This window comes from Larus michahellis, chromosome Z (assembly GCF_964199755.1).
Source record: "Larus michahellis chromosome Z, bLarMic1.1, whole genome shotgun sequence".
In the NCBI taxonomy this organism is placed as follows: Eukaryota; Metazoa; Chordata; class Aves; order Charadriiformes; family Laridae; genus Larus; species Larus michahellis.
The window spans coordinates 44,932,558-44,959,758 of record NC_133930.1 but is presented as its reverse complement, the minus strand read 5'-3'; the positions used below and the strand labels follow the sequence as shown (position 1 = coordinate 44,959,758).

Genomic DNA, 27,201 nt, shown 5'->3' with positions numbered 1-27,201 from the left:
ATAGAACAAGAAGGAATGGGTTCAAGCTGCAGCAGGGTAGGTTTAGGCTGGACATTAGGAAAAAATTCTTCACAGAGTGGTCAGACACTGGAATAGGCTGCCCAGGGAGGTGGTGGAGTCACCATCGCTGAGTGTGTTTAAGACTTGTTTAGATGTGGTGTTAAGGGATATGGTGTAAGGGAGAACTTTGTAGAGTGGAGATGATGGTTGGACTCGATGATCCCAAGGGTCTTTTCCAACCTAAATGATTCTATGATTCCTTTTCTCCAGCTGCCTCCTTCCTCACTGTTATAAAATAGCATTCTGCAATCACATTCTGAACAATGCAGGTTTTTTGTATTTCACACAGAATCATAGAATGGTTCAGGTTGGAAGGGACCTTAAAGATCACCTAGTTCCAACCCCCCTGCCATGGGCAGGGACACCTCCCACTAGACCAGGCTGCTCAAAGCCCCACCAAACCTGGCCTTGAACACTTCCAGGGATGGGGCATCCACAGCTTCTCTGGGCAACCTGTTCCAGTGTCTCACCACCCTCACAGTAAAGAATTTCTTCCTAATAGCCAATCTAAATCTACCCTCTTTCAGTTTGAGGCCATTACCCTGTGTGCTGTCATTACACTCCCTGATAAAGAGCCCCTCTCCATCCTTCCTATAGGCCCCCTTTAGGTACTGGAAGGCCGCTATAAGGTCTTCCTGGAGCCTTCTCTTCTCCAGGCTGAACAACCCCAGCTCTCTCAGCCTGTCCTCATAGCAGAGGTGCTCCAGCGCTCTGATCATCTTTGTGGCCCTCCTCTGGACCCACTCCAACAGGTCCATGTCCTTCTTCTGCAGACTCCAGAGCTGGATGCAGTACTCCAGGTGGGGTCTGACGAGAGCAGAGGGGCAGAATCACCTCCCTCAACCTGCTGGCCATGCTTCTTTTGATGCAGCCCAGGATGCGGTTGGCTTTCTGGGCTGCAAGCGTACATTGCCGGCTCATGTTGAGCTTCTTGTCCACCAGCACCCCCAAGTCCTTCTCCTCAGGGCTGCTCTCAAGCCATTCTCCACCCAGTCTGTATTTGTGCCTGGGATTGCCATGACCCATGTGCAGGACCTTGCACTTGGCCTGGTTGAACTTCATGAGGTTCGCACAGGCCCACCTCTCAAGCCCGTCAAGATCCCTCTGGATGGCATCCCTTCCCTTCACTGTGTCGATCGTGCCACACAGCGTGGTGTCGTCAGCAAACTTGCTGAGGGAGCACTCAATCCTGCTGTCCATGTTGCCAATGAGGACGTTAAACAGCACTGACCCCTGAGGAACGCCACTCATCACCGGTTTCCATGTGGACATTGAGCCATTGACTGCAATCCTCCTCTGTTTTTCCCGAGGCAAACCTTATTATGTAGTTTCATGGTGACCTATTTACGTATGGCCGTGCACAGTATTTTTAAGGACAAGCCATCTATCTATTCATGCCTGTAATCACATTACTTGGTTTGCTGCTCTTATGTTTTCATTTATTCTGTCACCTTTTCATTGCTGCTGGTTTCAAAAGTTTATTTGCTGTAGGCATGAAACTGTCCCCACGATAACGGGTACAACAAAGCATCCATTCTTTAGTTTCTGGTCCTTCTGTTGTGCTGGTGCATTAGCACCTAATAAGCTGCGAAAAATTATACCAGTAAGTACCAGTAGATGGCACTCTCTGTATGAAGTGATAGCCAGTATGTACCTCACACCGACGTGCACGCAGGTAGAAACATGCGCTCTCACACCGTTTTTAAAGAGTTGGGTAATGTAGATGTTGTTAGGGATTAAACTAGTAATAATAACATTACGGCCTTTCCCTGGTTCCATCTGGATGTTTTGTTAGAAAGGCAGTATTATGCAGCAGTTTGCCTTTAATTTGTCATATTTGTCATGAGGATGACAAATGAAGATGAGTGCTTCCTCTAACTTCTGCAACCAAATTGATGGGTATAAAATAATGCTGTTACAGAGTAAGCCTGAACAGGGCATTCACTGGAGTTAGTAATGAGAAATAAAAGCTGGGAATTAACTGTTGTGCATTACACTTTCAGTTAAACTGTTCTCTGTTATAAAATTTTCCATTCCTAGTTAAAACTAAGAACAACTATTAAATAAATATGCCTCATAAAAAAGGCAACAAACAAAAACAGTCTACCAAGTATCCTGCTGCTAATGGTTGCCTGTTCTGGAGGCTTTTGTGGGCACGCAAGAGATTCTGGATGATTACAGGCTAGTGATCCCTTTTTATGATATTGTTTTGTTTATGTTTGAGTGTTTTTAGATTATTCTTATAATTCGTGACTGGTCAGAGCATTGAAGCACTTGGAACTTAATGTAATTTTAGAAATTTTATTGTTATGTAATGCAATTATTAATGTTCTCATAGTTCATGAACATTTTAATCCAATTTTAAATCCCACATAGGCTCATAACCTGTGGACAGGATGGGAAATTAAGATTGATGGCATTTGTAAGTTGACAAGCTGTAAAAGTTGCATCCAAGAAATCTGAATGTTGTATTTGACTTGTGAGTCAAGGAATATTGAGGAAGCATGTTAGCTTTCTGAATGGGAAAAGTTGATTTTAAGATGTTTCCCAGATATAAGGGGAAAACAATAAAGATGCTGCTTCTCAATTCTATGTTTAAAATTCTGTTTACATAGGTTTATTTTTTATGTGTGAAACTAAATATACAGGGGCTTTTTTGTTTTAAACTTGATCTGTTTAATAACAAAGTTGATTGAAGAAGAGCAAACATACTTGAGTGAATATAATTGTCACAACAGTTAAACTGACAGTTTTCCCACTGTTTATTTAAGCAATAAAGGATCAGAAGCTTTTGTGCCACCCTAGCTTCTGGACAGTTCTCAGTCCACCATGTTGTGCAAGGAAGTTTAAATATGTAATAATGGCAGTGACTATAAAATTTTGTTTTGCTCACCTCAAGTCCTCTCTTCATCACAGGGCATAGGCACACTCAGACTAGATCTCAGAAGCAGAATGAAACAGCTATCTGAAGGGTACTTTGTTGTAGAATGGTTTTTCAGTTACATTGTTATGATTTAGCCCCACCTGGCAGCTAGGACCATGCAGCTGCTGTGCAGTTCTCCCTATTCTCCCCAGAAGGACATGGAGAAGATGGGCAAAAAAGAGGGGAAAGGGAAAAGAAAAAAATTGTGGGTTGAGATAAAGACAGTTTAATAGAACAATAAGAGAAAAGGAAAACAGCAATAATAATAATAATGACAAAAGTAACTCTCACCACCTGGTGAATTGGTACCTCGCCAAGCAGTGATTGCGGATCTGCCCCTGCGCCCCGCCAACACCCATGTATATACCGAGTACCACGTCTATGGTGCGGAATACTTCATTGGCCGTTCTGTTGTTCTGTCTATGCTCCTTCTCAGCTTCTATGGGAAGCTGAAAAGAGTCCTTGAAAAGTACAAACATTGCCTAGCAACAACCAAAACAATATGCATTACTGACATTCCTTTCACAGCAATCACTAGGAAAAAACCCCAACTGTTTCCCGGCTGAAACCGGAACGTATACATACTGTCAAAAATTAAAAAACTTAAGAGTACAAGAATGTAATTTAAGAATACTAGTTCAGAGGGTCACAACAACATAGTTCTGACTATTGTGAGTTTGAGAGGGCAAAGGGAGGGTATTGCAGTGCTCTGGTGGTTTTTTTAAGGCTTGTCATGGTGGTTCCTTTAAGAGACTGGAAAAAATATATTAATATTAAATGAGGAAAAATAAAGCTTATTCACAGATTTAAGAATTCTTAGTTTTGACTCTTGCTGTAAGTACCAGAACTTCATAATAGCTCATGCCTATGATCAGATGTTTGGCTTTCCTTAGCACCAGTGGTTTTTGTGAAAGTCTTCCTCCTATCAGTGGGTAACTCGAGGTTTATTCTCTTCCATCAAGACAACTTGCTATGTGAAAGTGTGTTGGCAGCTCAGGTTCACATACACATCATACGTTTTTGATCATCATGGTTCTTCAGGTAAAAAATGAAAAATATGTTCTCCTTTGATATACTCAGTTGAAGTAATAGGGGGACTTTAGGATTGACTTGGTCTTAATTAGCATAGTTCTTTCATGACTGCTTTCCCACCAGGAGGGACTTAACTCTGTACTGTCAGACTAGAATCTCACCTGAAGGTTTGAGTCAAATGCCTTTACTTCTTATACAAGACTTCACACTGTGGTCCTTTAAGTTTCAAATGTGCAATTGGTTTCTCAATATGTAATCCACTCAGGCAGCTTTTCTGCATCCAGGAATATCCTTTCTTTTTTGATGGTGAGTCCTTTAATATCTGTAAAGGGAGCCGGTTTCACTTTTTGCCCCTTCAGTCTGGATGATTGTTATAGTGACCTCATTTTGGGCAGGGAGACAATTTCACAGTCGGTGAACAATTTTAACATTTTTGTTCTCCTGTCAAGAGAAGTTTGCATATTAACATTCAAGAGTTCAAGGCTGTTTGTAATCCGTGTCTGCTGATCATCCTAACCAGATGATAGTGGGTAACATTTTAAAGTATTTTGCCTAAGTAAAAAGCACGATAAAACATCATCTTCTCTGAGCTGGGCAGTAGTTCATACCGTGAATCATCAAACCTACTCATCTGTCATTTCTCCTTGATTTTATGAAGTGTCTTTATGATACAAGATTTTGAGCTGGAGACCCAGGATCTGGGATTCCTGAGGTGAACCATTTTGCCTCAGTAATGAACAAGAGATCCTTTTGCCCAGAACCTCTCCATATCTTGGGTTTTTTTACTGTTCCCTTCCTCATCCTTCCCCTGCACATCTCTCTTTTTTTCCCTAGGATCAGTGGTTGATTAGTGTTTGCATATCTTGGTCTATTTGGGCCCAGATGTAGTTCTAGTGTTCCCCAGGGGTCAGTACTGGGTCCAGTCCTCTTCAATATATTCATTAATGACCTGGACGAGGGGATAGAGTGCACCCTCAGCAAGTTCGCTGATGACACAAAGCTGGCAGGGGTGGCTGACACACCAGAAGGCTGTGCCGCCATACCGAGAGACCTGGACAGGCTGGAGACTTGGGCAGGGAGAAACCTTATGAAATTCAATAAGGGCAAGTGTAGGGTGCTGCACCTGGGGAGGAATAACCCCATGCACCAGTACGAGTTGGGGGCTGACCTGCTGGAGAGCCGCTCAGCTGAAAGAGACCTGGGAGTCCTGGTGGACAACAGGATGACCATGAGCCAGCAATGTGCCCTTGTGGCCAAGAAGGCCAATGGCATCCTGGGGTGCATCAAGAAGAGTGTGGCCAGCAGGTGGAGGGAGGTCATCCTCCCCCTCTACTCTGCCTTGGTGAGGCCGCACCTGGAGTACTGTGTCCAGTTCTGGGCTCCCGGGTTCAAGAGGGACAGGGAACTGCTGGAGAGGGTGCAGCAAAGGGCTACGAAGATGATTAGGGGACTGGAACACCTCTATTATGAGGAAAGGCTGAGGGATTGGGTCTTTTCAGTCTGGAAAAAAGACGGCTGAGGGGGGACCTTATCAACACTTATAAATACTTAAAGGGTGGGTGTCAGGAGGATGGGGCTAGGCTCTTCTCAGTAGTGCCCAGTGACAGGACAAGATGTATTGGGCACAACCTTGACCATAGGAAGTTCCACCTAAACATGAGGAGGAACTTCTTTACTTGGAGGGTGGCAGGGCACTGGAACAGGCTGCCCAGGGAGGTGGTGGAGTCTCTGTCTCTGGAGACATTCCAAACCCACCTGGACGTGTTCCTGTGCAACCTACTCTGGGTGACCCTGCTCTGGCAGGGGGGTTGGACTAGATGGTCTCCAGAGGTTCCTTCCAACCCTACCATGCTGTGATTCTGTGATTCTTATCTGAATGTTTCACTCAGATGCACTTGGCTGTTTTGTTCTCCAAAACTCATGCTTAATATTTCTTCACATTTATGTTTTTTAAAAAAGAAACACGTCTGTTATTCTCCCCATTTGTTTAATTTCAGTTGCTGAAATAAACATGGCATAGCACTTAGATGAAGAAAATGTCCATAAAGGTGATGAGATCTGTTAAGATATACTATAGGACTGCAAGAGTATTCAAGTGATTCAGGCACACTCCACCAGAAGCTGGGCCATATTCCAGTATGTGTGGGATGATTACTTGAAGTTCTGTTCATACCTTCACCAAACGATAGGTCATCTTGGAGTCTCCTGGAGTCTCCCTGAAACAATACCATCCTTGGCAGAATGTCTTTTTCTAAGACAACTCCAAGATCCTCTACTAGACTGAAGTTTCCCAAAGTGTGAATTTGCATTCAGGTAAGTATTCAGAAGTGAGACAAGGTTTTCTCTTTACAACCTGAACAGCTGTTATCTGTTAAACATTTGCTAACTTCCTTAGCAACTTCTTTCTAGTAGGATTTAAATTCATTAAGGTATATACTAACCTTTTTAGGTCAGACATCTACCACAAGGTAGGGCAGGGTATGATGTGCAAAAAATTCTTCTTGCAACACTTTCCCTTGAATTGCCTTTTGATGGAATAAATGTCTGCATGCCAGCTCATTTCAAAAAACTGCAACTGCACTGTATTCTATAATTTTTAGAAGATAAGGAATGTCATTAGTGGAGAGTGTTACCATCATAGGATGCCTTTTGGCTTGTTTACTATTGTTGCTTATAAGCGTGGTTTAATGTAAATTAGCTCATTGTGGTTTAAGGAGACAGTGTTCCTTCCACCTCTTCATATTCTTTCTCTAACATTACCAAACTTAATATAAATGCATTAATTTATATACGAAGATGTAAATTGGAATTATGATAGCATCTTCTTAGGAGAAGAGTGTTGATTTGATTTTGTGGCCAATATGCCTGTTGTCTTTTAATAAAACTTGCTACATACTACTTTTGTTTATACGTATGCTTTGTCAGGTGGTTATGTTTTTAGGAAATAACATGTTATGTTAAGAATAATCCAAATGTAATGAAAAAAGTGGGGTTTTTTTAAGTATTCTCATGTCTTTATAAAGGCAGATGTACAAGCTCACATTTTTCTAGGAGTTGGAAATTTAAGGTAACGTGAAGAAGATATTTAGTGCCCAAATTATAGGGAACCTCAAGATCTGTTCTTTAGTCTGCTTTCTTAAGTTAGGAAAAACCTAAATCATTTGTCATTCCACAGGGGTAGATGGGCCCCGAGACCATTTCATGCAGAAAAACATTAAAATAATGTTGGATTTACAATAAATGATGTGTCAATGAGACAAGAATACTATATGAATGACATAGATGGGTAATGCATCTATTAAAAGGCTTATGAGTTGCTAGAGGTCATACTGAGAAACACTTTTTTTTCCTTCTTATCTAGACAGTTTTGAAAGAGGGAGATTAAGCGCTGAACTGAGATATTGCAGTTAAAATTATGAACATACTTCACCTGCTACTTGTTATTCAGAACATTAGAGGAGAAAGAATGTGTGTCATAGAGCACAGGTTTCAGCATGGTTTTATTACAAATACAACGTCTGGAACTTTGCTTTTGTTGTTTCCCCCTTCTAAGGGAGAACACTAATTTTAGTAATATTCGGATTAACATAAATAACTAGTTGCTTTAAAGTATTTCTTGTCTTTGTAATAGTATCACTATAATATTCTATGATAGGTAAAATACAAAATAATTAGAAAGGAATGCCAGTTTAAGAAGGAAGGGGAGGTGTGGAACAGGGGATCTGGTTTTCCCTAGCAGTTGTGGGAAGAGAGAGGTCTGTTTTCCAAGGGGGCATACATCCAAGAGAGAAATGGAAAATGTTAAGTCTCCTCGACGCCAAAGTAGTTCAAAGTTACTTAATCACTTTCTGAGACTCACTCTTGTGGTTTTAGGGATCTTATGGCTTTTTTGGTATGTTTGGAAAAGAGGAGTTGTCATTCCTGCTCTAACCTGTGCAAATAATCATCAGGAACTTTGATCACTGCAAAGACTGTAGTGTATTCCTTCAGATGAAAGACACCTGATGGTGATTAAAGTATGTATCTTGTTTATACTTTTCCTATTAATTTTTTTCTGTATTTTTCCCTGGTCCTTCATGAGTCTTTGTGGCAGTTTTCCTCGGTCACTTTGTGTGGAATTTATCCTTGCCTCTAATCAAAGGTTTATATCAAAGAGGGTCTAAAAACATTTCCTCAGGAAGTGGTGTGGAGTGGGTGGAGACAAATGGGCTTTTTACCCAGTCCTTGACTTTTTTCATTCAGCCTTGCTTTTGGTACATCCTTCTTCCCTCCTTTGCTAGGTGGTGGCACACTGGTTAGTGTAACACTTCATATTTATACCGAGTAGACAATCTGTGCTTTTCACAGGAGCATCTGCGCAGCCAACTCTTGGCAAAATTGTTGAAATGATACAGACTGCCTCATAAATTTGGTAGGCAGGAGTGCAGTAACAGCTATGTGTTGTGCTTCCAACAATAGTGAAATGCTTAATTTTGTGTGATAGAGCACCAAACAACATCACAAGAATGCATGGAGTGTAAATTTTGAACTTTTTTATTACTTATTGCAGAGATCAGAATTCAAAATAAAATTTTCTTCTAAAAGAACTGCTACTCATTTTGACTTAGGGCTTATTTTCAAAGTTGCTGTTACTATGAAATAGTAAACATTCTTAAAGAGAAAGGGAGAAATTATAATGCATTTAAATCATAGGGTCATTGGAAATTTTCAATCTGTGTAATCACTTAACAAAGTGACAGATGGAATTGTACTATTTTAGTGGTCTCTAGATACATATCTAATCCACAATTGACATAGGTTTTGGGCTTTAAAGATCTAAAGCAAAGACTTAGCTTATTATAAAGTTGTGGGGTGAAAGGGTGCTGTGTCAGGCAATATCTTTTGGTAGGTAGGTTAAAATGGATGTTTCAGTGGTAGATGTGCTTTCACTATGGCACTGCCTATACTATTAGGCAAAATGTTTTCATAAACTCAGAAATATTTAAAGTATCCAGTTTTCGAGCCATTTGTGCACATTAAAAATAACTTGCTATTCATGTTCAACAGTTTTCTTGTTGAACAATGTAAGGGGACTTGCTGCAACAGATGTAATAGATTATAAGAAGACTGCAAGTATAATAATGGAGCAGACTTTGCTGGCAGATACAAGAACGTAGCACTCTCTTTAATCACAGTGCTTCCCATAGTGTGGGTGGCCACGGGCTGCAGACATTTCAGTCAATCCCTTCTCTGTGCAGCAGTGGTTGTAAAACAGAGCCGAAGTAAACAGCATTCCACAGACTTTTAGGGGGTTTTAATTTTGAGAAAGTATAGCTTCCCTTTGTCCCTCCTTTTGGCTGCTTGCTTCTGTCAGCCATAACCATAGAGGTCATGCTTCCTGACAAATCAGTTCTGCTTGAAGTAAATGGTATATACGTAATATATACAGTGTCTTCAAAAAGTTGTTTGGGTGTTGTTTTTTTTTAAAAAAAATATATGTTACTTTAAAATCTGAATGTTTTGTTGGGTTTTGGCAGTAATAAGTGCTGTAAAATGTTTAATCCTTTTTCAAAAGCCTTTCATCTTCATTGTTTTCATTCTCCCAATTTTCTTGCTTCGATGCTGAGTGTTGTTTACTGTTCCTCTATAGTATTTTACTGTTGCTTTAGCCATTAGCACAGCCCTTTTCCGCCAACTAAAACGAAGAATTTTTTTTTTTTTTTTTTTACGCCTGACAGCCAGTTTATAGCTTTGGAAGTTGATTTCAGCTCCCTATTGTTTGACGTATACTCATCTGGAATCTTGAGTTTCATGAAATAGATTTAAATGGCTAAACTTGGTGTCATGCAAATACTTACGCAACATTTACAGGCCTTTTTGGAGTATGTAAATCAGCTGTAGTTGAAGACATATAGTGTAATTCTATTATATAAGTATATTGGCATGAAAGGATACACTTCGATAGATGAGTTTTTACATTGTATTTAAGCATATGTGTAATTAAGTATGTAAATGAGCTTGAAAGAAACCTCTTAACTTTCACTGGGTAACTAATAGTTCAAAGTCAATTTTCCTTTGGATCAAAACAGAAAACGAAAGACAGTTAAATGAGATATATGCACAGTTTTAAGATCTGACATCATTAATTAGAGCCCAATGACTTAATGAACTCCTAATGTGATATGCAACCTTTCAACTTTAAAATTACTGGTTAAAATTCAGCTTGAACAATCAGGTCTGCTTGCTTTGTAATGTGTCCCGAGGGAGTAATGAGTGATAATGGCACTTTTCTCAGGCCTTTGTGTGATTTGTTTGTGTCTCGGGTTCCAATGGGCTGCTCAGAGCTGCTGTGGCCCTCTTTATTCCTGTCCCTGGTGTGTGTGTCCTATGCATGCACAAAATACGTGGGGCCAGAGATGGAGTGAATTCAGAACCATTGTTTAACGTTTTTGTTCAGCTGCACCAGCTGTTGAAATGTGTGTGACTACACTGGGTACCCACCTTGGGAAACCCACTTCTCTCAGCAATACTTGCTGAAGATTTGACGTTATCTGCCTCTTAAACTTGCTAATATACAGTTCTGACTCTAGTAGGTTAAAAAGCAAGATTCTTAGAGTTAGAGTGGGTTGCTTCAGGGGAGGGGGAAGACTGCAGTGAAAATTGGAATTGACCGACGAATCAAAGATGAGTAAGTAGTTGATACAGTGATAGTATATATTCAAGAATTCTTATAGAATGTGTTCTAAAACGATTTTATTCACAAAGGACAGGAGGGTGACTGAAGATGTTAAGAGATATTCATACAAGAAGAGAGCGGGGCTTGCTCTTTTTAATGTAGTGAGATAACATTTAAGAATGAAGATGGATTTTCATATACGGTACATAATGAATTTCTGATGCTTATTGTTCTGAAGTTTTACTGAGTTCACTGACAGTATTTTGTTGTTATTTTTTCAGTTTTTTGGAAGGTAAACTGGAGAGGGTTCTTGGTCATTTCTAAGCTATTGAAGATTGTACATCTAAATTGCTAGCCCTCTCACTAACGCCCTTTGTGATTCAACTTTCTAAGCTGATTTGGACCTTCTCCAGTCACCTGTAGGTAATTGCATTGATAGGATGTAAGAGAATTTGCAATGTTTGCAAATTTGCAAGTATTACCATTCTTCTGGCTAAAAATTGTATGATAATACGAATGGGCTGGGGGAAAACAGACCTCTCTTTTTCAAATAGATAGTTTTTTAACAATGCCAAGCTAACATGAATATAAATAATTTCACGGCTTCTGATCCAAAATAAACAAAAGCTAAGTATCTCAAAGAACAAATGAGAAACTAAGGATTCTGCTTTCCTGCAAGCCTGCTTGAGTTTCAACAGCAAGTGTCTCAATTTGCTAGCCAGCTGACATTTCTCAGAGCATTTTAGTAGTGCCAGGTGGCTCTAGTAAAGAATAATGATTTGTTACTGACAAACAAAAAGAAGCCTCTATTTGAAGAAATTCTACTGGCATTTATTATTTTTGCTAAACCTAATGTAATTAGTGACCAGCACTTGTTGCATCACCTTTATAGATGTATTGTGTGCTTTTTTGCTAAAAAGTTCAGTGAACGTTTTTCTCCCATTAAGCTTTTAACAGCTTGATACTTATAAAGTCCAAACCCAAGTGATTAAAATTAATTTCTCCTGAATATCATCCTAGGTTTGGTGATCTTTGGGTATTTGCAATGTGTACCTATTGGAAGTATAAAAATCTGACATTAGACACATACATTTATTGAAAAAAGCCTAAATTTTGGATTATGTTTTTTCTAGAAATTACTGAACTCACAGATTTAAACTAAAACTGAAACAGTTTTAAGACGCATCCACTCTTACTAAACTTAAATATATTCATCCCTCTTTTCTACATAATTTTTGGTGGATTTAAGGAATTCTTCTGTGGGAAGCTTGCATTTTGGCTTTTCAAAATTGTGGAGGGAAGAGGGAAATTAATTCTAAATCTCTGGCTAGTTAAACCAGAGAGCTTAAAAAAAAAAAAGATTTATGGTTGACTCTGGTAAAGCTATTGAATTTCCTTTTGTAAATTAGTGTAAATATGTGTTTTATTTCAGCAGCAAAAGTCTCCCCTTTTTTAATGCAAAGAGTAATAGCACTTTCTAGGTGGGTGTTTCTTAAAGAGAGATGAGAAAGAAAAGAGAAGGAGATTTGAAACTGCTTTTCCTGTCTGAGGCCAAGAGTAGACTGAAAGCTTGCCAGCCCCACAATTCTTTAGCTTCTTTCTTATGCTTTCCAAGGGTTTTGTTAGTGATTTGCAGATGGAGCTTAGGCTTTGGAACTCATCCATTAAAAAGTTGTGTGGTCTTAGCCACAGTAGTAGTGCAACATGTTTTTCCTATACTAGTTTCACAGAAGTTAACAGAGCTTGAATTGGTGAGGGAACAACAATGCAGCTTCCCCCCCTTTCCTGCCCCCTAATTTTCTTTGCTGCATATCATTTGGAAATTAGGATCAGGTTCGTTTTGAATTGTATGGAAGTATGTAACATTTTTTTTCCATTTTAATAACCAGAGGTGGAGTATGAGCCTAGTCTTTTTAATGTATCAGCAAGATCAACACAATTCATAGCATATTTGATCACATGCTTAAGTGGCAAAACACTTGTCTGTGTGGCAGTGTTTGGCAGAATAATTTGTTTACCATCCACTAGTCTTTCATGGTTATCAATGGAGATTTAGATGTGGGCAGATGTCAGATTGTCATTCCAAGTGAGTAAGGAGAAAAATGAGAAGCTCCAATAAATCCTAAACATGTACTTGTGGCCAAAAATTTTATTTAGTGTGCTGGTATAGAATTTAGCTAATGAAAACCATCCCATAAATGCAAAGAATGTGTATCCATAAACTGTGCCGAAACGAAAAAAAACTTCCTGACAGTAAATGTCAGGAAGAAATGTGGGAAGAAAACCCCTCCCCACCCTATACTTAGGCACTTTGGCCCTGATCCAGTAAGTTACTGAGGAATATTTTAAGCTTTCTTAAAGTTAAGTTGAAACCAAAGTGATTTCTTTGTGCAAAACCTCTGAGCAGTTACTGGAATAGACTCAATTTGGTAAAGTGGGAGGTTGTATAGACTAGCTAATCATTGAAATATATGCGTGTACATAGTATAACATTTCGTCTATTTGAAATGTGTTTTAAACGATTTCAGTTTTAAAGCAGAAATTGGAGATTTTGATTAGGTTATCAATGGTAAGTAGTTTGTTTTTTTTTTAATTAGCTTATAAAATATGCTCTCACATACTGATAATAATTAAGTTGTTAGCAAACATGTGCCATATAATTTCCCTTAATTTATACGCCTAGATTTTTATAAAATGTTGAGAAAACAAACTTGTTTACAGTAAAACAGTACTTTGAAAACTACATTATATTTAAATCTGTATGGTGTTTTACTACCTTATTTTCTTTTACATTTTGGGTTTGGTTTGTGGAAAACTAATTTTCTGTCTTTTCCTGGAACTAAGTAAACATGAGGTCTTGTAAGCAAAATTAAAAGTCACAGACTTTGTTATGATTGGATAAGTGTGTGGAAATAAGATGAATTGTGTTATGTCAGAATCCTACTCACGGAATTGGTTTCATAAACAGTTGGTGTTGAGGCAGCAGTCTGTGAATGAGCATGCTACCTTGTCATTTACAAACTTAGCCACTACAGTTCTCCAGAACTGGCTGGTTTTTTCATAGTAAAAAGGTTCTAAAAATGCCAGACCTCTTTGTGTTTTATTGGCAATCATTTAATCTCAAAGGTATGGGACACAATGTTGGAGTTGATCATACTGTTTTGAAGTATTTTTAAAGCAAGGTTGGAAATAGAATTTGATCTCTTGTCTTCAAGATCTGTGTTGAAAACAATGGGCCATCTGACTCTACAGGGAATGCCTAAGTACAAAATTGATGTACTTGTGTCTTGAAATCATTGCCATACAAGAAATACTCATTCCAAAATCTGATAAAATGCAAAGAGGAAATAGCACTTAATTCTAATGCTTTCTCTGAATAAGATTTAGTTTTTCTTACTATACTTGCTTTTTCTTAGCAGACCTGAGGAAATATAGTTCCCATCGAAGCAGATGGAAAGGTCAGAAATAAACCTGTTACTTGACTAGGTTTCAGAAATTTACCCTTGGGTATCCGTGTTGTACAAATTCCAACAAATTCACATAGATCATAATTTTCAACAAGATGTCATTAATGATCTCTTCTCAAAAAATAATGGCACTCTGTGTTTCAAGGAGAACATAATAAAGAGAAATGTCCTTTAGGATAAATGACAGATCTTTCTGTTCCATCCTGCTCTACCTATTGATTTGACCAACTCATCCAAGTGGGCAATAAGAGCCCAGTAGTGTCACTGGGAAGTCCTAATCAGTATCAGGTTTGAATGGCTCATCCCAGTTAAACCATCCGTCTCCTCTCTCCAAAATATATTGCCACTGTTGATTTTCACATCTGCTTCTGAGGACATTCAGAATCATAAATGCTTTGGAGAGAGTGTGTTGAGAAGTTTCCAGAAACAAATTGGTTTATCTGGTTCCCCTGGAATGACTTTGAAACTGTCATAAATTCCAGGACAGTTGCTACAAAAATACAGTTACTAGCATAAAACTTGTCATGTGGTCCTGCAATAAAAATCAAGTGCTATTTTTGTGTTGATGTCTAATTTCAGGGGTAATTTTGCCTTTAATTCAGGCTTCTATATTATTCCCCATTGACATAAGCAGGAAGATATTACCTATTACAGAAAGAAGTGAAAAAAGGCTTCAGAGCTTTTGGATCCTAGCTTAGCAAAGGCAGTATCAGAAGACTAAAGCACCTCCTCCCTGTTGTTGGGGTTGGGGACGCTAGCTGTGTTCGTTGGTATCTGCCTGGTGCTGTGCTGCTTATCTTAGTGGAGGGGCAAATTCTGCTCTAGGAAAATAATATCCAGGTTTTCACAGATGCTTGTGCTCCAAGAGATGGTTGTCTCTGAGGAACAAACTCCATGGAGTAACTCAACAAATCCCTTGTAGCCCATGGAAATTGGCCTTCATTACTTAAAGATGAGTATCAAAAGAGCTGGCTTAGTTTAATTGAAGAGTCATGTGTGGGAAATGTCTTCAGTTGCTTACTCCTCTTTAGATACAGGTGAACAGTAACCAGGAAACACAGTGACTTGTTTTCTCCCTTTGTATTCTGAGAAGTCTTCATTTTCAAGTCTATTCTCATTCCCTTCACTTTCCCTGAGTGAAGTACTAAGAGACAGCCTTATAGCCAATCTGTAAATCAGAGAAGTAAATGTTAAATCTGGCCTCCTTCACTACAAAATCTGGTAGATATTTACACTGATAAAGTAAATGGTTTTATGTCTTCATGCAAGTGCTCCTAGGATTATCTGCCTATTAAAGATAGTAGACACCTCAGTGCAGCAGTGGATGTTAAATTGAGTTAGCTAAGAATATTACTCAGTATAAATTGCATCAATAAAATATAGCCACAGATAAGATTGTTCAAGGAAGCTGGTCATTTTGAGGGGTTTATGAAAATTCATTAATTCATTTTCAGGCTGAAAGGGATTATGTCACAGAACTTTAATCCAAGGCCATGGGGATGGGTGTATTCTCTTGCAACTAGAACCACGGTGGTTTCCTCCCTGCTTCCTACTTAATCAATGGTAAGGGAAATCAAGAAGGAAATAATTTCTGGTATCACAGTATGCCTGACTGCTGTTCATTTTCCAGAATCATGGCATGTTGTTATTTTTCCTGAATGCAGTACTTCTGCCTCAGACTCATCCATTTTTCTGGCTTGTAGAATATGGCATTAACAGATTAGACAGTGAGTGTTAATTGATTTCCTGCCAGAAATAACTGACGATTATGTAGATCTCAAATTACCTACTTTGCTGGAGTAGGCTAGGATTCATGACTGAGATCTTCGATACAGGAGTGAATTTAGTATTCACAACTTTCCCATCATAGTTTTAAACTGAAAGAAGGTAGATTTAGATTAGACATTAGGAAGAAATTCTTTACTGTGAGGGTGGTGAGACCCTGGAACATGTTGCTCAGAGAAGCTGTGGATGCCCCATCCCTGGAAGTGTTCAAGGCCAGGCTGGATGGGGCTTTGAGCAACCTGGTCTAGTGGGAGGTGTCCCTGCCCATGGCAGGGGGTTTGGAACTGGATGATCTTTAAGGTCCCTTCCAACTCAAACCATTCTATGGTTCTATGATTCTATGTTCTTGAATACCTTCTATTGTGTTTGAAATGATTTCTTAAAAGTCATTAGTCTCAAATTACTGATCTCTCTGACCCCAGGAATCCACACTGTGGCTATATAAAATGTTATAATTTTTTCTTTTCCAAAATGCTTTTCAGGAGCTTCATAGTGCAATAATGGAACCTATTGCTAGTTTTGAATATTTCTATAGCATCCTCTAAGACCCTCTGTGTGAAAATCTCCTGTAGAGAAATCTAGAAAGTTTCAGTACTTTCTGAAACAGTTGATTGCAAAAGTGAAAAGAGAAACTTACATATAAGAAAACATTATTTTACATTCAGTCTCGGAGCTGGTTCTAACCAAGTTCTGCATTATGATGTGAAATAACTACTGATACAATCCCTTTAGATCTGAGAATTACTGGAATTTAAATTTTGTGAATTTTGAGGCTTGAGGCAAAGACAAATTTTCACTGCCATTTAGTTTAAAATTAGCCATTCCTGGTTTACAGTGTATTTTCGGTAATCAAGTTAATGATGTATAGGATGAAAGAGGATGGACAAATATAAGAAAATAACTACCTGATGATCTTTTTGTTCTTGGTCAGTTTTTCTCTTTAGAGATTATCTCTTGGAATGGTTTGCTTGTTTTATCTTTCCATGCTCTAACTGGAAAATTGGGTTTCTCGCAACTACTCAGTTTACCTTATCCAGCTTACCTGGTAAATAGCTGGAAAAATCATATGAAAAAAAATTATTGTCTTTCATTGGAGGTTATTAGGTATAAGCTTTATTTCTGGACATTATACTACCCATTCCACAGCACTTGTGTACTTACGCAGAAATGTACTTTTACAAGAGGATTATGTGATAGAACAGTTGAAAGCATCTTGTTTTCAAGAAACAGGTCACCTTACTGAAATCATAGAATCATGGAATTGTTTGGGTTAGAAGGGACCTTCAACTACCCTCTAGCCCAAGCCCCCTGCCATAGGCAGGGACATCTTTCACTAGATCAGGTTGCTCAAAGCTCCATCCAACCTGGCCTTGAACACTTCCAAGGATGTGGCATCCACAACTTCTCTGGGGAACCTGTGCCAGCGTTTCTGACTTTCTGGGCTGCAAGTGCACATTGATGGCTCATGTCCGATTTTCCATCCACCAGTCCCTCTAAGTCCTTCTCCACAGGGCTGCTCTCAATCCATTCATCCCCCAGTCTGCACTGGTACTGGGGATTGCCCTGACCCAGGTGCAGGACCTTGCACTTGGCCTTGTTGAACTTTATGATCTTCGCACAGGCCCACTCAAACCTGTCAAGGTTCCTATGGCATCCCTTCCCTCTAGTGAATCAACTGCACCATGTAGTTTGGTGTCATCTGCACACTTGCTGCCCTCAATCCCACTGTCCCGCTCAATCCCATCCATTGATGAAGATATTAAATAGTATTGGTCCCAGTATGGACCCTTGAGGGACACCACTCATTACTATTTCCATTTGGACACTGAGCTATTGACTGTAACTGTTTAGACAGCCATCTAGCCAATTCCTTAGCCATCTAACAGTCCATTCATCAAATGTGTGAATTGTCAAATTGTTTTTCTTTTAAACATCTCCCTACTAATGCAATATTATCACTTACAACCAGAATTATGTGCAGTAAGCGAGCTACACTTCTGGACATGTTTTGGGTGAAAGAAAGCATTTAAACCTTAAAAGATAAATGCTTTAAACGATTCTTAGCAAATTTCTTATCTTTGTTGTGTGTAGGTATGTCTCTGGCTTTGCACTGGCGATAGTATCTGTAAAATTAAACATGTAAGACACAAAGCTGAATTCTAAATGTTTTTCACCTATAATATATACCTTTCTTTTATACATATCTAATATTTCCTTTAATCTTGACTACGGTACCTCCTTACCCCAGTTTCCTTTGCCCCCTTCTGGCTGTTCAGAGGTTTTGTGTGTTCCAAAAAAATAATGGAAGTGATCTGTAAAATCCTAGCATGGACATACTAAAGTGCTCAGAAAAGGAAAAACAAACAAAAAAAGCAACCAACCAAACAAGCAAAAAACCCCAGGAAAGCGTTGCAGGCTGTATGCAGACTCTGATGATGTGTAGTAATTTTGTCTTGTCTTTTTCTCTATTGGTTAGTTAATAATGACTGTTACATAAGGATAGGGGAAAATAATTTTGAAATTACTCTTCATATAAAGAGTGTTTGATTATTTTTATCCCTAGGAAAATTCTGGTTACAGAGAGATCGCTAGATACTATATTTTGGAAGGTTATAGATGAATATATGGGGTTTTAAGCTACTCTCTCATTTAGCTGTCCCTAGCTGCCATGACAACCTGTCAGTCCTTTTCAGAGCTTTTTATGTTTGTTCTTCTCACTGGTGAAGCTTATTGCAAGTCTTTCACTGAGCAATCCAACAAACTTTGTACTTTTCAAGCCCTCTCCTTACCTCTAGCAAAAGTGGCATCCCAAGTTTGCCGTTGATAACTCCTCCTTTATTTTATTTTCAACTTGAAGTCTGATCCCTTATCTCGTTGTACTTGGCAAACCATTCTATTTTATAGCAACTACTTGTCTGAACCCTTGATAGTGTTCTGAAAACAAATTTTAACTTTAGCAATAGCTGCAAAGGACAATAGAAATATATATGGTTCCATGTTAGTAAGATTAAGATGCTTGTCTTTAGATTCTTGTACGTTTTGAAAATCCACCTTTTTATATCTTTTTCTTAACAATGCAAAAGTTGCCTGTAAATTAATTCTTTGAAACTGCGTTGACACTGCATTTTCCTTTCTCCTTAGTTTTAGGGAAGTCACTAGATGGCGGTAAAACAGCAGTTTCGCCTGTTGAGGGCTATTTAGGAAGTTAGGTTTGCAATGAAAGAAAAGGATGTTTAGGCATTTAACACGTGTGCAAGATAGTAAAATAGGCCTAAACAAAAGTACGATAAGTAAGGTGTCCCAAATGTTGCTTAATTTGATAGTAATGAATTTTCTTTGAACTCTGGTGTGCTTCTGCATGTTGTATCTTCTTTCTCATGTTAATCAAATGTGGAATACATGGAATATATATAATTCTGGGACTTCTAAAGCAGTTGCTTAGATTAGTTGTTTAGCTTCTCAACAAAAGCATGCATAAATATTTGGTTTGGATTTCCGAAAGCAGAAAGTGATTTGGTTTGGTTTTCTGAAAGAAAAAATGATTTTTTTTTTTTTTTAGTCTGGAATCTTTCATCAGATCCATCTTTTAAAAATACTAGATAGAGTGAAACCCCCTGAGACAATGGAATTCGAAGAGCTTTCATCTGAACTTTCTTTCTAATTACATATTTTTAAAATTAAAGTCTTTTTCAGTGTTTGCTAATGCTGACCCTCTGTTACAAAGGTTTTTATACTTATTGCCATACAAAGCGTAATTTAGTTGATGCTTTAAGTGTCAATGATATATAAAGCCCTGAAATGAACTTCTGGAAAGGGAATGTAGCTGTTATACCAGGATGTAGCAACAGCGGACAGGAAGAAAAAAAGCCTGTAACAAATTCAGAGCAGATCATTTGACTGTGTTGACTACTACAACATAAAACTACCTCTGCTCAGTTATGACAGCAGGATGCAAAAACCTGGTTAAGATATCACACAACAGTTTTCACAAATGCACCAGTTGGGAAGGTGCTGGAGTGTAAGATCTGTCCAAAAGACAGCAGTCCGTTCTTTTTACACAGAACGTTGTAGCCTAATATTTTTTCTATTGCTCTTCTGTTGATTTCTCACAGAGTTTGCTGTGCCATCTCCTTTCTTCTTCTAAGTGGGAAAGTAATGAAGCTGAAACCAGTACATTTATATCAACTCTTGGCTACACGTCAGCAGATTATTATTGTCACTTAGTTAAAAATGTAAGTATTTTGTGCAACTGAGATTTTGTTAATAATAAATCACCAATTTCTAAGCACGTATATAGAGTTGTCATTGTTATAAGGAACATAAATTGAACTTTGTTTATCTTTTCTTACCTCAGTTACTTTTACAGCCTTTTAAGGGAAAAAATGAAGTGGGAGATCTCTGGACAAAAGAGAAAAAATTTTATTAGATTATACTGTAATAGGTGTTCATAAAAACAAAATTCCTTTTGCTGTTGTACTGTAACAAAAAGATGTCTGCCCTATCATAAATCTTTTTCCCTGTGAAGTTTAAATTATATATTATATTTTGTTTATTGGAATGTAACATTTTGAATGTTTTCTTTGACTGTATGCACTGCATTTAAAATGGTAGATGAGCCCTAAATCTTAGGAAAAGTGTCTTTTACATTTAATATGCAAAAATAATGGGAATAATATTTCATAATATGTTGACTTAGAGCATATAAAAATTATTAGTAATGCTCTTCTGAAAGTTTTGCCTTAACTGGTGGGAAGCAGAGCTAAAATAAATAGCTTCTTAGTTTTCAAATGTGGAAGGTATATAATGCGTGTTCAAAAAACATTTTGCAGTGTGGTTTATTCAGTGATCTAGACAGCTTAATTTGGCACTAAAAATTAAAAAAAAAAAAGAAAAAATCAAACTGAGTGAACAGAGAAAGTTATTAACCTCCACAGTATGTCAATCACACAGAGAACCATGCAAATAAAGTCTGATTATTTGCAGTATGTGTACTTTATTTTATTTTTATTTTATTTAACAGATGGTCTTTTCATTACTAGCAGAATTCAGAGGAAATCAGTTCAATGGACGTAACATACAGGGGAGGTAGGTGTTATCTAAACATCATTTTGGTATGTAGTAGTTTGGATCATTACAGTTCAGTGAGGGTCTTCTCTGAACAACCTATTCCAGTGTCTCATCACCCTCATTATAAAGAACTTCTTCTTTATGTCTAATCTAAATCTGCCCTCTTTCAGTTTAAAAGCATTGCCCCTTGTCCTACCACTGCAGCCCCTGGTAAAAAGTCTCTCTCCATTTTTCTTATAACCCCCTTCTAAGTACTGAAAGGCCACAATAAGGTCTCCTTTTACAGCCTTTTCTTCTGCAGTCTAAACAACCCTAATTCTCTCAGCCCATGTTCATAGGAGAGGTTCTCCAGCCCTCTGGTCATTTTAGTGGCTCTCTCCTCTGGACCCCCTCCAACAGGTCCATGTCCTTCTTATGTTGGGGACTCCAGAGCTGGATGTAGTACCTCCAGGTGGGGTCTCATGAGACAGAGCAGAGGGGCAGAATCACCTCCCTTGACCTGCTGGCCACGCTTGCACTTGACCTTGTTGGATTTCATGAGGTTCATAATCATAATGTTGGCTGCTTTATGCATCCTTAGTACCAAAGTTAACTGGTGTTTACTATAAGAAAAAACAAAAAAAAATTCAAAGGATTTTTTTTCCTGTTTGTCTGAGTGATAGTTTAATATGACAGAATAGTAGATACTTTGCACTTGTTATTAATGATAAAATTTGCTTATTTAAAGAATCTCTTATTTTCCTTCCATTTAAATGTGACCAAGCACATAGTATTTCCACCCTTTAAGTGCTTCCTTGGCCTGGTTTTCTAAGGGTGAAAGTCTGAGACACTGGGTGGGAAGGAAATTGTGATGGGCTCTGACCAGGTCTCCAATCCAGATTATCAGGAGATGCTAATAATCACCTTGCAACATTGTGCAGGGTGTTTCTACATGTCTAGGTGTAGTCAGTGAGAATAATCACCTTCTTCATTCACACTACATAAATCTGAGTAATTAAGCCAAAATCTGTGACCATAAAAAAGGGAATACATTTGCCTAATGCTACCGTTGTCCCTATTTTTGACATGCTTGTACTTTTTCACTGTGTAATTTGTGCCTTTCCACTGACCTTGAAATGCAGATCATAGTCTTTTGTCAATACTTCAAAAACTACCATCAGTGGATCCTTTTGATTGCATGTAAATTAAGTGTATTCCAGCTAAAATTGTTCTATAAATAAATAAAAAATAAGGATAGATATGTTTAATATAGACTGTATACTCAAATTGTGTCTGCTTTTTTAAATGTATGACTCTCCTGTGCATATTCTGTTGGTCTTCAGGGTCAAAGCTGCTGACATGATGAAAAGAGTTTTATGACCTATTTAACACCACATAGCCTGTAAAGTTACAGGAAAGAGGAGGCTGAAATATCTTCCTTGTATCATGAGCCAAAAGTTTGGCTATTTTTCTCCCATCCTTCTTGCACTGTCTTGCAGGAACAGTAAATGATCTGAATTCATTTATAGCTGACTTTAGTACCGAAATCATGGACACGGTTAATGAGGATCATCACAAAATTTTGTTTGATGTAGAAAACAAACACCTATGTTTTATAAAGTAGGGTGAAGCAGACTTAGCTGGAAAGCTAGTGAGACTGTTGGGAAGAGAAATATCTAATGTCTAGCAGGAGAAAATGAAAACTTTGAACTTAAGAAGATTTTTGAGTGTAGAAATTACGGTAAGGCTCTTTATTCAAGTTGCAGAGACAAATGTAGTTTGCATTTGTCTCATTTCTCCGTTCAGTGGTGCTTACAGCAACACAGATGACAATGTCTGGGCAAATTCATTGTACACAGGTGGAATGCACTGTGCAGTATTCTCCAGGAACATATTTTGAAGATGATGTAGAAGAAGAAAATTGCCTTTGCAGGGTTTTTCTTTTGAAGTTAAGAGTAAAGTAAACGGTTAAAATTTGCTAATCCTGGATAAAAATTAGAAACAGAATTTTGTAAAGGGGACTGATTTAAAGATTCTCAGGTCTGTGAACTTTATGTGTGTATCTCAGAAAACACTACTGCACAATAAATATCAGCCCAATAATTACCTTTCCTAGGGAAACACTTCTCATAGTAAAACTGCATCTCAAAGTATTTCAGTTTAACAAACCTTAAACACATATTTGGTTAGGTACTTACTCAGAAATTTGAGTCTTTGAAAATGTATCATGTTTTATTTCTCTCATTGAGGAAACCATAATGATACTTCATGTCTACAAGTCATAGTGCTTCTGTCACAGCACATGCTAGTGACCATTAGGCAACATCTATTTGAGTGTAGCTTTAATACATGCAGGGCAATAGAGTTAGCCCTTACACAGAGCAGTCTGTAGGGTAATTCCTGTCTCAGCTCTTCATCGACTGTATTGGTGGCTCCCCAAAGAAAACAGTTTTGGGTTCTTGAAAAGAATGCACCCCTTTTAGTGAACAATGCAATCAGGAGAAACTTGCAGCAACTGAAGGAAGCCTTTTACAAACCATCTATCACTTTTAAATTTGCTAGAATTCAATATATTGGAGTTCTTCATCTTCATAAATATCTTCCTGTCAAAACTGCATCTAGAAAAATCTGCAGTTTCATCTGCTAGAAACTATGTATACTCTGAAAAACTTGTGATTTCCTTTTGCAAATGTTATCTCTTACATTGTGTGCTATTTTCCTTTTTGTTTGTGTTCCAAAGGTTCCATGTTTTGTTTATGTTCCAGGTTCCACTGTCTCTAATCATTTCGAAGCATGTAGTTTTAGCAAGGAGGTCAAGCCAGTGGTTCGTATATTAAGATCCAAAAGCATATTAAGATTTGCAGTCCTTCAGCTGTAGATCTGTAAGACAAAAAGTTTTCAACTGAGCCCTCAAAGACAGCAGGATTCATATTGCTCCATTCATAGAAGTTGTCTCTTTTGAGAGGACAGAAGTCAAGGAAGTAACAGAGGTCTTAAAAGCAGCGAGGTGGTCTCTTGTGAGGGTCTAGCAAACCTACATGGGAGCTGTGAATCTATAGTCTTTCTCACCTGTGCCTCGCTGATCCTGGGAAAGGCAAAGCATTCCCTGTTAAGAAGGGTGTGATTACTAAGCTAATACAACTGGCTGCACTTCAGAATTGGGCTGGTATCACGGTTTGCCTTGAGCATTAAATATCAAAATTTTATCTGACTTCTAAAGATTCTTCAGGCAATAAGTGACAACATGTCAACATTCATTCCAATAAATAATTCTTCTGCAGTTAGGTATGTATCTGTTACATTTAACCTTCTGTAATTAATTTAATCTTCTTTTACCATATCAGTTTAGAAATTAAAGTTTTGGCTTTCCTGAAATATGAATTGTATTTATTTTTTCCTCAGAGTTTCAGGCAGTCGTGTGCATGCTGTGTCCCTTTTCTGTCTCCCTCTCATTACTTTGCCTGATCTAACTCCATTGCTGGAAACTCTCCTTCTTTACCAAGGAGGTGCATCAAAAGAAATTCTCAGTTCAGAGTTTCTAGAGGCTGTGAATGATGCCTTTTTAAAGTAAGTAACATGGTCTGTATGATTTTTATGCTCTTTTCATAAAGATTATTAATTCAATTAAATGTCTTTTATCTGGGTTTGTATGCTGAATGCGCTGTACATCATCTGCATTCCAGTAAAATATTTCCCTTGCAGGTGAATAGCAGAACTCAGGTTGTAGGCCAAAGCTGAATTTTAAATTGCTGATGTTATAAATTGTGGCATGACAGCTTTAAATATTGACTGGAAATTTGTCCCGCCTTTTCTCTATAATGGAGGTTGAAGTCTTCAATACATTTTAGGAATTTTGAGAAAGATATGATTATTTTTCATGGAAATGTTATTTACCTTTCATACAAGTGTATCAACATTCCTAACTTGACATTTTGAGAGCCATCTTCATTTTCCTATGCACAAGATAGATCCTTATGCTTGAGTGGTTCCATATTTCTCTTTTTTTTTTTTTCCTGTGAAATTGGTTCTCAAGATATTAAGTTTTCCTGGTTTTCATCAACTTATTTTTAATGGGCCTAATAGGAGCAATTTGTGAAATATAACTGCTTGTTTTGCTGCCACTAAAACTACTCTCTAGATAAAATCTAGTCTATGGATAAAAAGCAGCTGAGTGAAGATGAACATTAGCAAGATTGGCTATGCCAGGGAAGGAAAGACGTTAAGGAAAACACAGCCTGCTTTTGATTGAGAGTTGTCTTATTCAAGTTGGAGCTGAGGGGCTGTATTATGAACAATTTTTTTTTTATACTAGAAAAGGTCCTTTGTGAACACTTTACCTCAATCATCCATTTGTCTCCATTTTAATCGAAGTTCTAATTGCTTTCTTTGTACTCAACATTGTAATTTTTGAGATGTTCCAATGAAGATTGTTGTACCGCTCCATTGAGGGCTCCAGCAAAAAGAAATAATTAATGGAAAAGCACAATTACTAATTTGTACACGTTACTAGAAGCTGAGGAAAAAAAGTGAAAAAGGAATGTGAAGGTCTGTAGTGACAGATGTGTCCCGAAACGAGAGAGCTATCTTGTATTTGTCAATCTTTCGTGTCTTCAGAGTGCATGTGTTTCACAATCAGTAATGCAGTTTGGAAAACTTTGAGAGCAAGTTCACAGATTCAGCGTAAATGGTCTATACTGACGTCAGTGAGCCAATGGGCAGGCCATCGCGGCATACTTCTGCAACTTCATAATGTGAGTCTGAATCATTTAGATGGTCATAAAAGGTCCTTCTGACTGAAATAGGTGTTCCTTTGCTTAACTTTTGAGCTACTTGTTTATCACAGTGAGCAAAAATAATTCAGTTCATATGAATCTTGACTAAGTGGCTCTTGCAGGAAAGACCCTTGACAAAAGCGTATGGTTTCCCTGAGAGCAGATGTAGGCTCACACGTGCTTTGCATGGGATACTCCTGGCTTGTCATTGAGGCTCATGTGATCTCAACATGAATGTCTTGTGTTATACTTCACACACACACTTTAACAACTGAATTCTGTGTTCCCTAACTCTGTCATGTTCTGAACTCTTGTTTTCCATCTGAACATGGGTGAAGCCGGCTCCAGGAAATAAAGTTATTAAATACTGGGACTTGCAGTGCTCCACAAAACTCAGCATTGTTCCAGTGGGACCATCTGCAAGTTCAGTCACATTAGGATAATGACTACAGTTTACTTATAATATGGTTTTTAAATCTCAGAGTTGGAACAGCTCTATGTAAGCTTATTAGATTTTTTTTTCCTGGAGTAATATTTATAATATCTACCACGCTACCACAAAAACAACAACAAAGAGGATTGTGGCAAAATCAAATTATCTTTTGTCATTCTTAAGTTATTCTGATGTGCACATGTGCTTTAATAGTGATACTTAATTAAACAGCATCTTGAAATTGAGCATTACTTTACAATTTTGAAATTCTACATACTTGGATATAATTTTTGTCTACAGATGTACACATTTAAATTAAGCTATTACTTAGTTTTGAATGGAAAAAATACAGCTTTTCAATGGAAATCAGAATTCTGATGGCTGATATTTAAATGAAAGTATGGTAAAATACATACATTGAAAATAGATCTTAAAATGCTGTTAAATCTTTCTTTCTGCTGATATTTTTCTTTTTTTATCAGTAACTTTAGTTTGCATGTACTCTCCAGCCTAATTTTATTTTTTTTAATCTTAACTTGATTTAATACCAAGGCATGTATTTCATGTTAATTATGTATTTTTTTGTTTTTTACTTTTTAATTTGCAACAATCATGATAGCTGCAAATGTATTCAAGGGTATTTTGTGCTGTGATATCTCTTCTTGGATGGCTACTTTAGTATATATTGATTTGTGCCGGTCCACACAAATTACGGTGTTGTCTCAAAATAAGCCATGCCTTTTATTTGCTAGTGATATAACACTATACTTCAGCTGAGCTATAGCTGAAAGCTTTAGGTGAAGAGATAATTACCGTATTAACCATTTGTCTTTTAAAAGGCTGGGGTCAGTGTTGGTGGGCTGAAGACATACCTACCTACCTCTGCTTCTTTCTTTTTTCTTTTTTTTTTTAATTTCTCTGCAAAGACAGGTAATGCTTTGATTTAGCCAGATTGTCCTGCGTATCTGTCAGCTGCTGTCACTTCCTGAGCTGACTGGTCTGCAGGAAGCAGTCTGGGTTTGAAAGAG

The 27,201-nt window shown here is 37.9% G+C and overlaps 1 protein-coding gene across 1 annotated transcript in view; it reads left to right on the top strand.

Annotated features, from left to right (window-relative positions):
- FANCC (FA complementation group C) overlaps window positions 1-27,201 on the top strand; it is an 83,880-nt gene that overhangs the window by 32,389 nt on the left and 24,290 nt on the right. Inside the window, exons 5-7 of the mRNA XM_074569532.1 lie at window positions 20,035-20,154; window positions 20,943-21,007; window positions 24,371-24,535. Of these exons, the coding sequence (XP_074425633.1) occupies window positions 20,035-20,154; window positions 20,943-21,007; window positions 24,371-24,535 (350 nt within the window). The remainder of the gene's footprint in view (window positions 1-20,034; window positions 20,155-20,942; window positions 21,008-24,370; window positions 24,536-27,201) is intronic.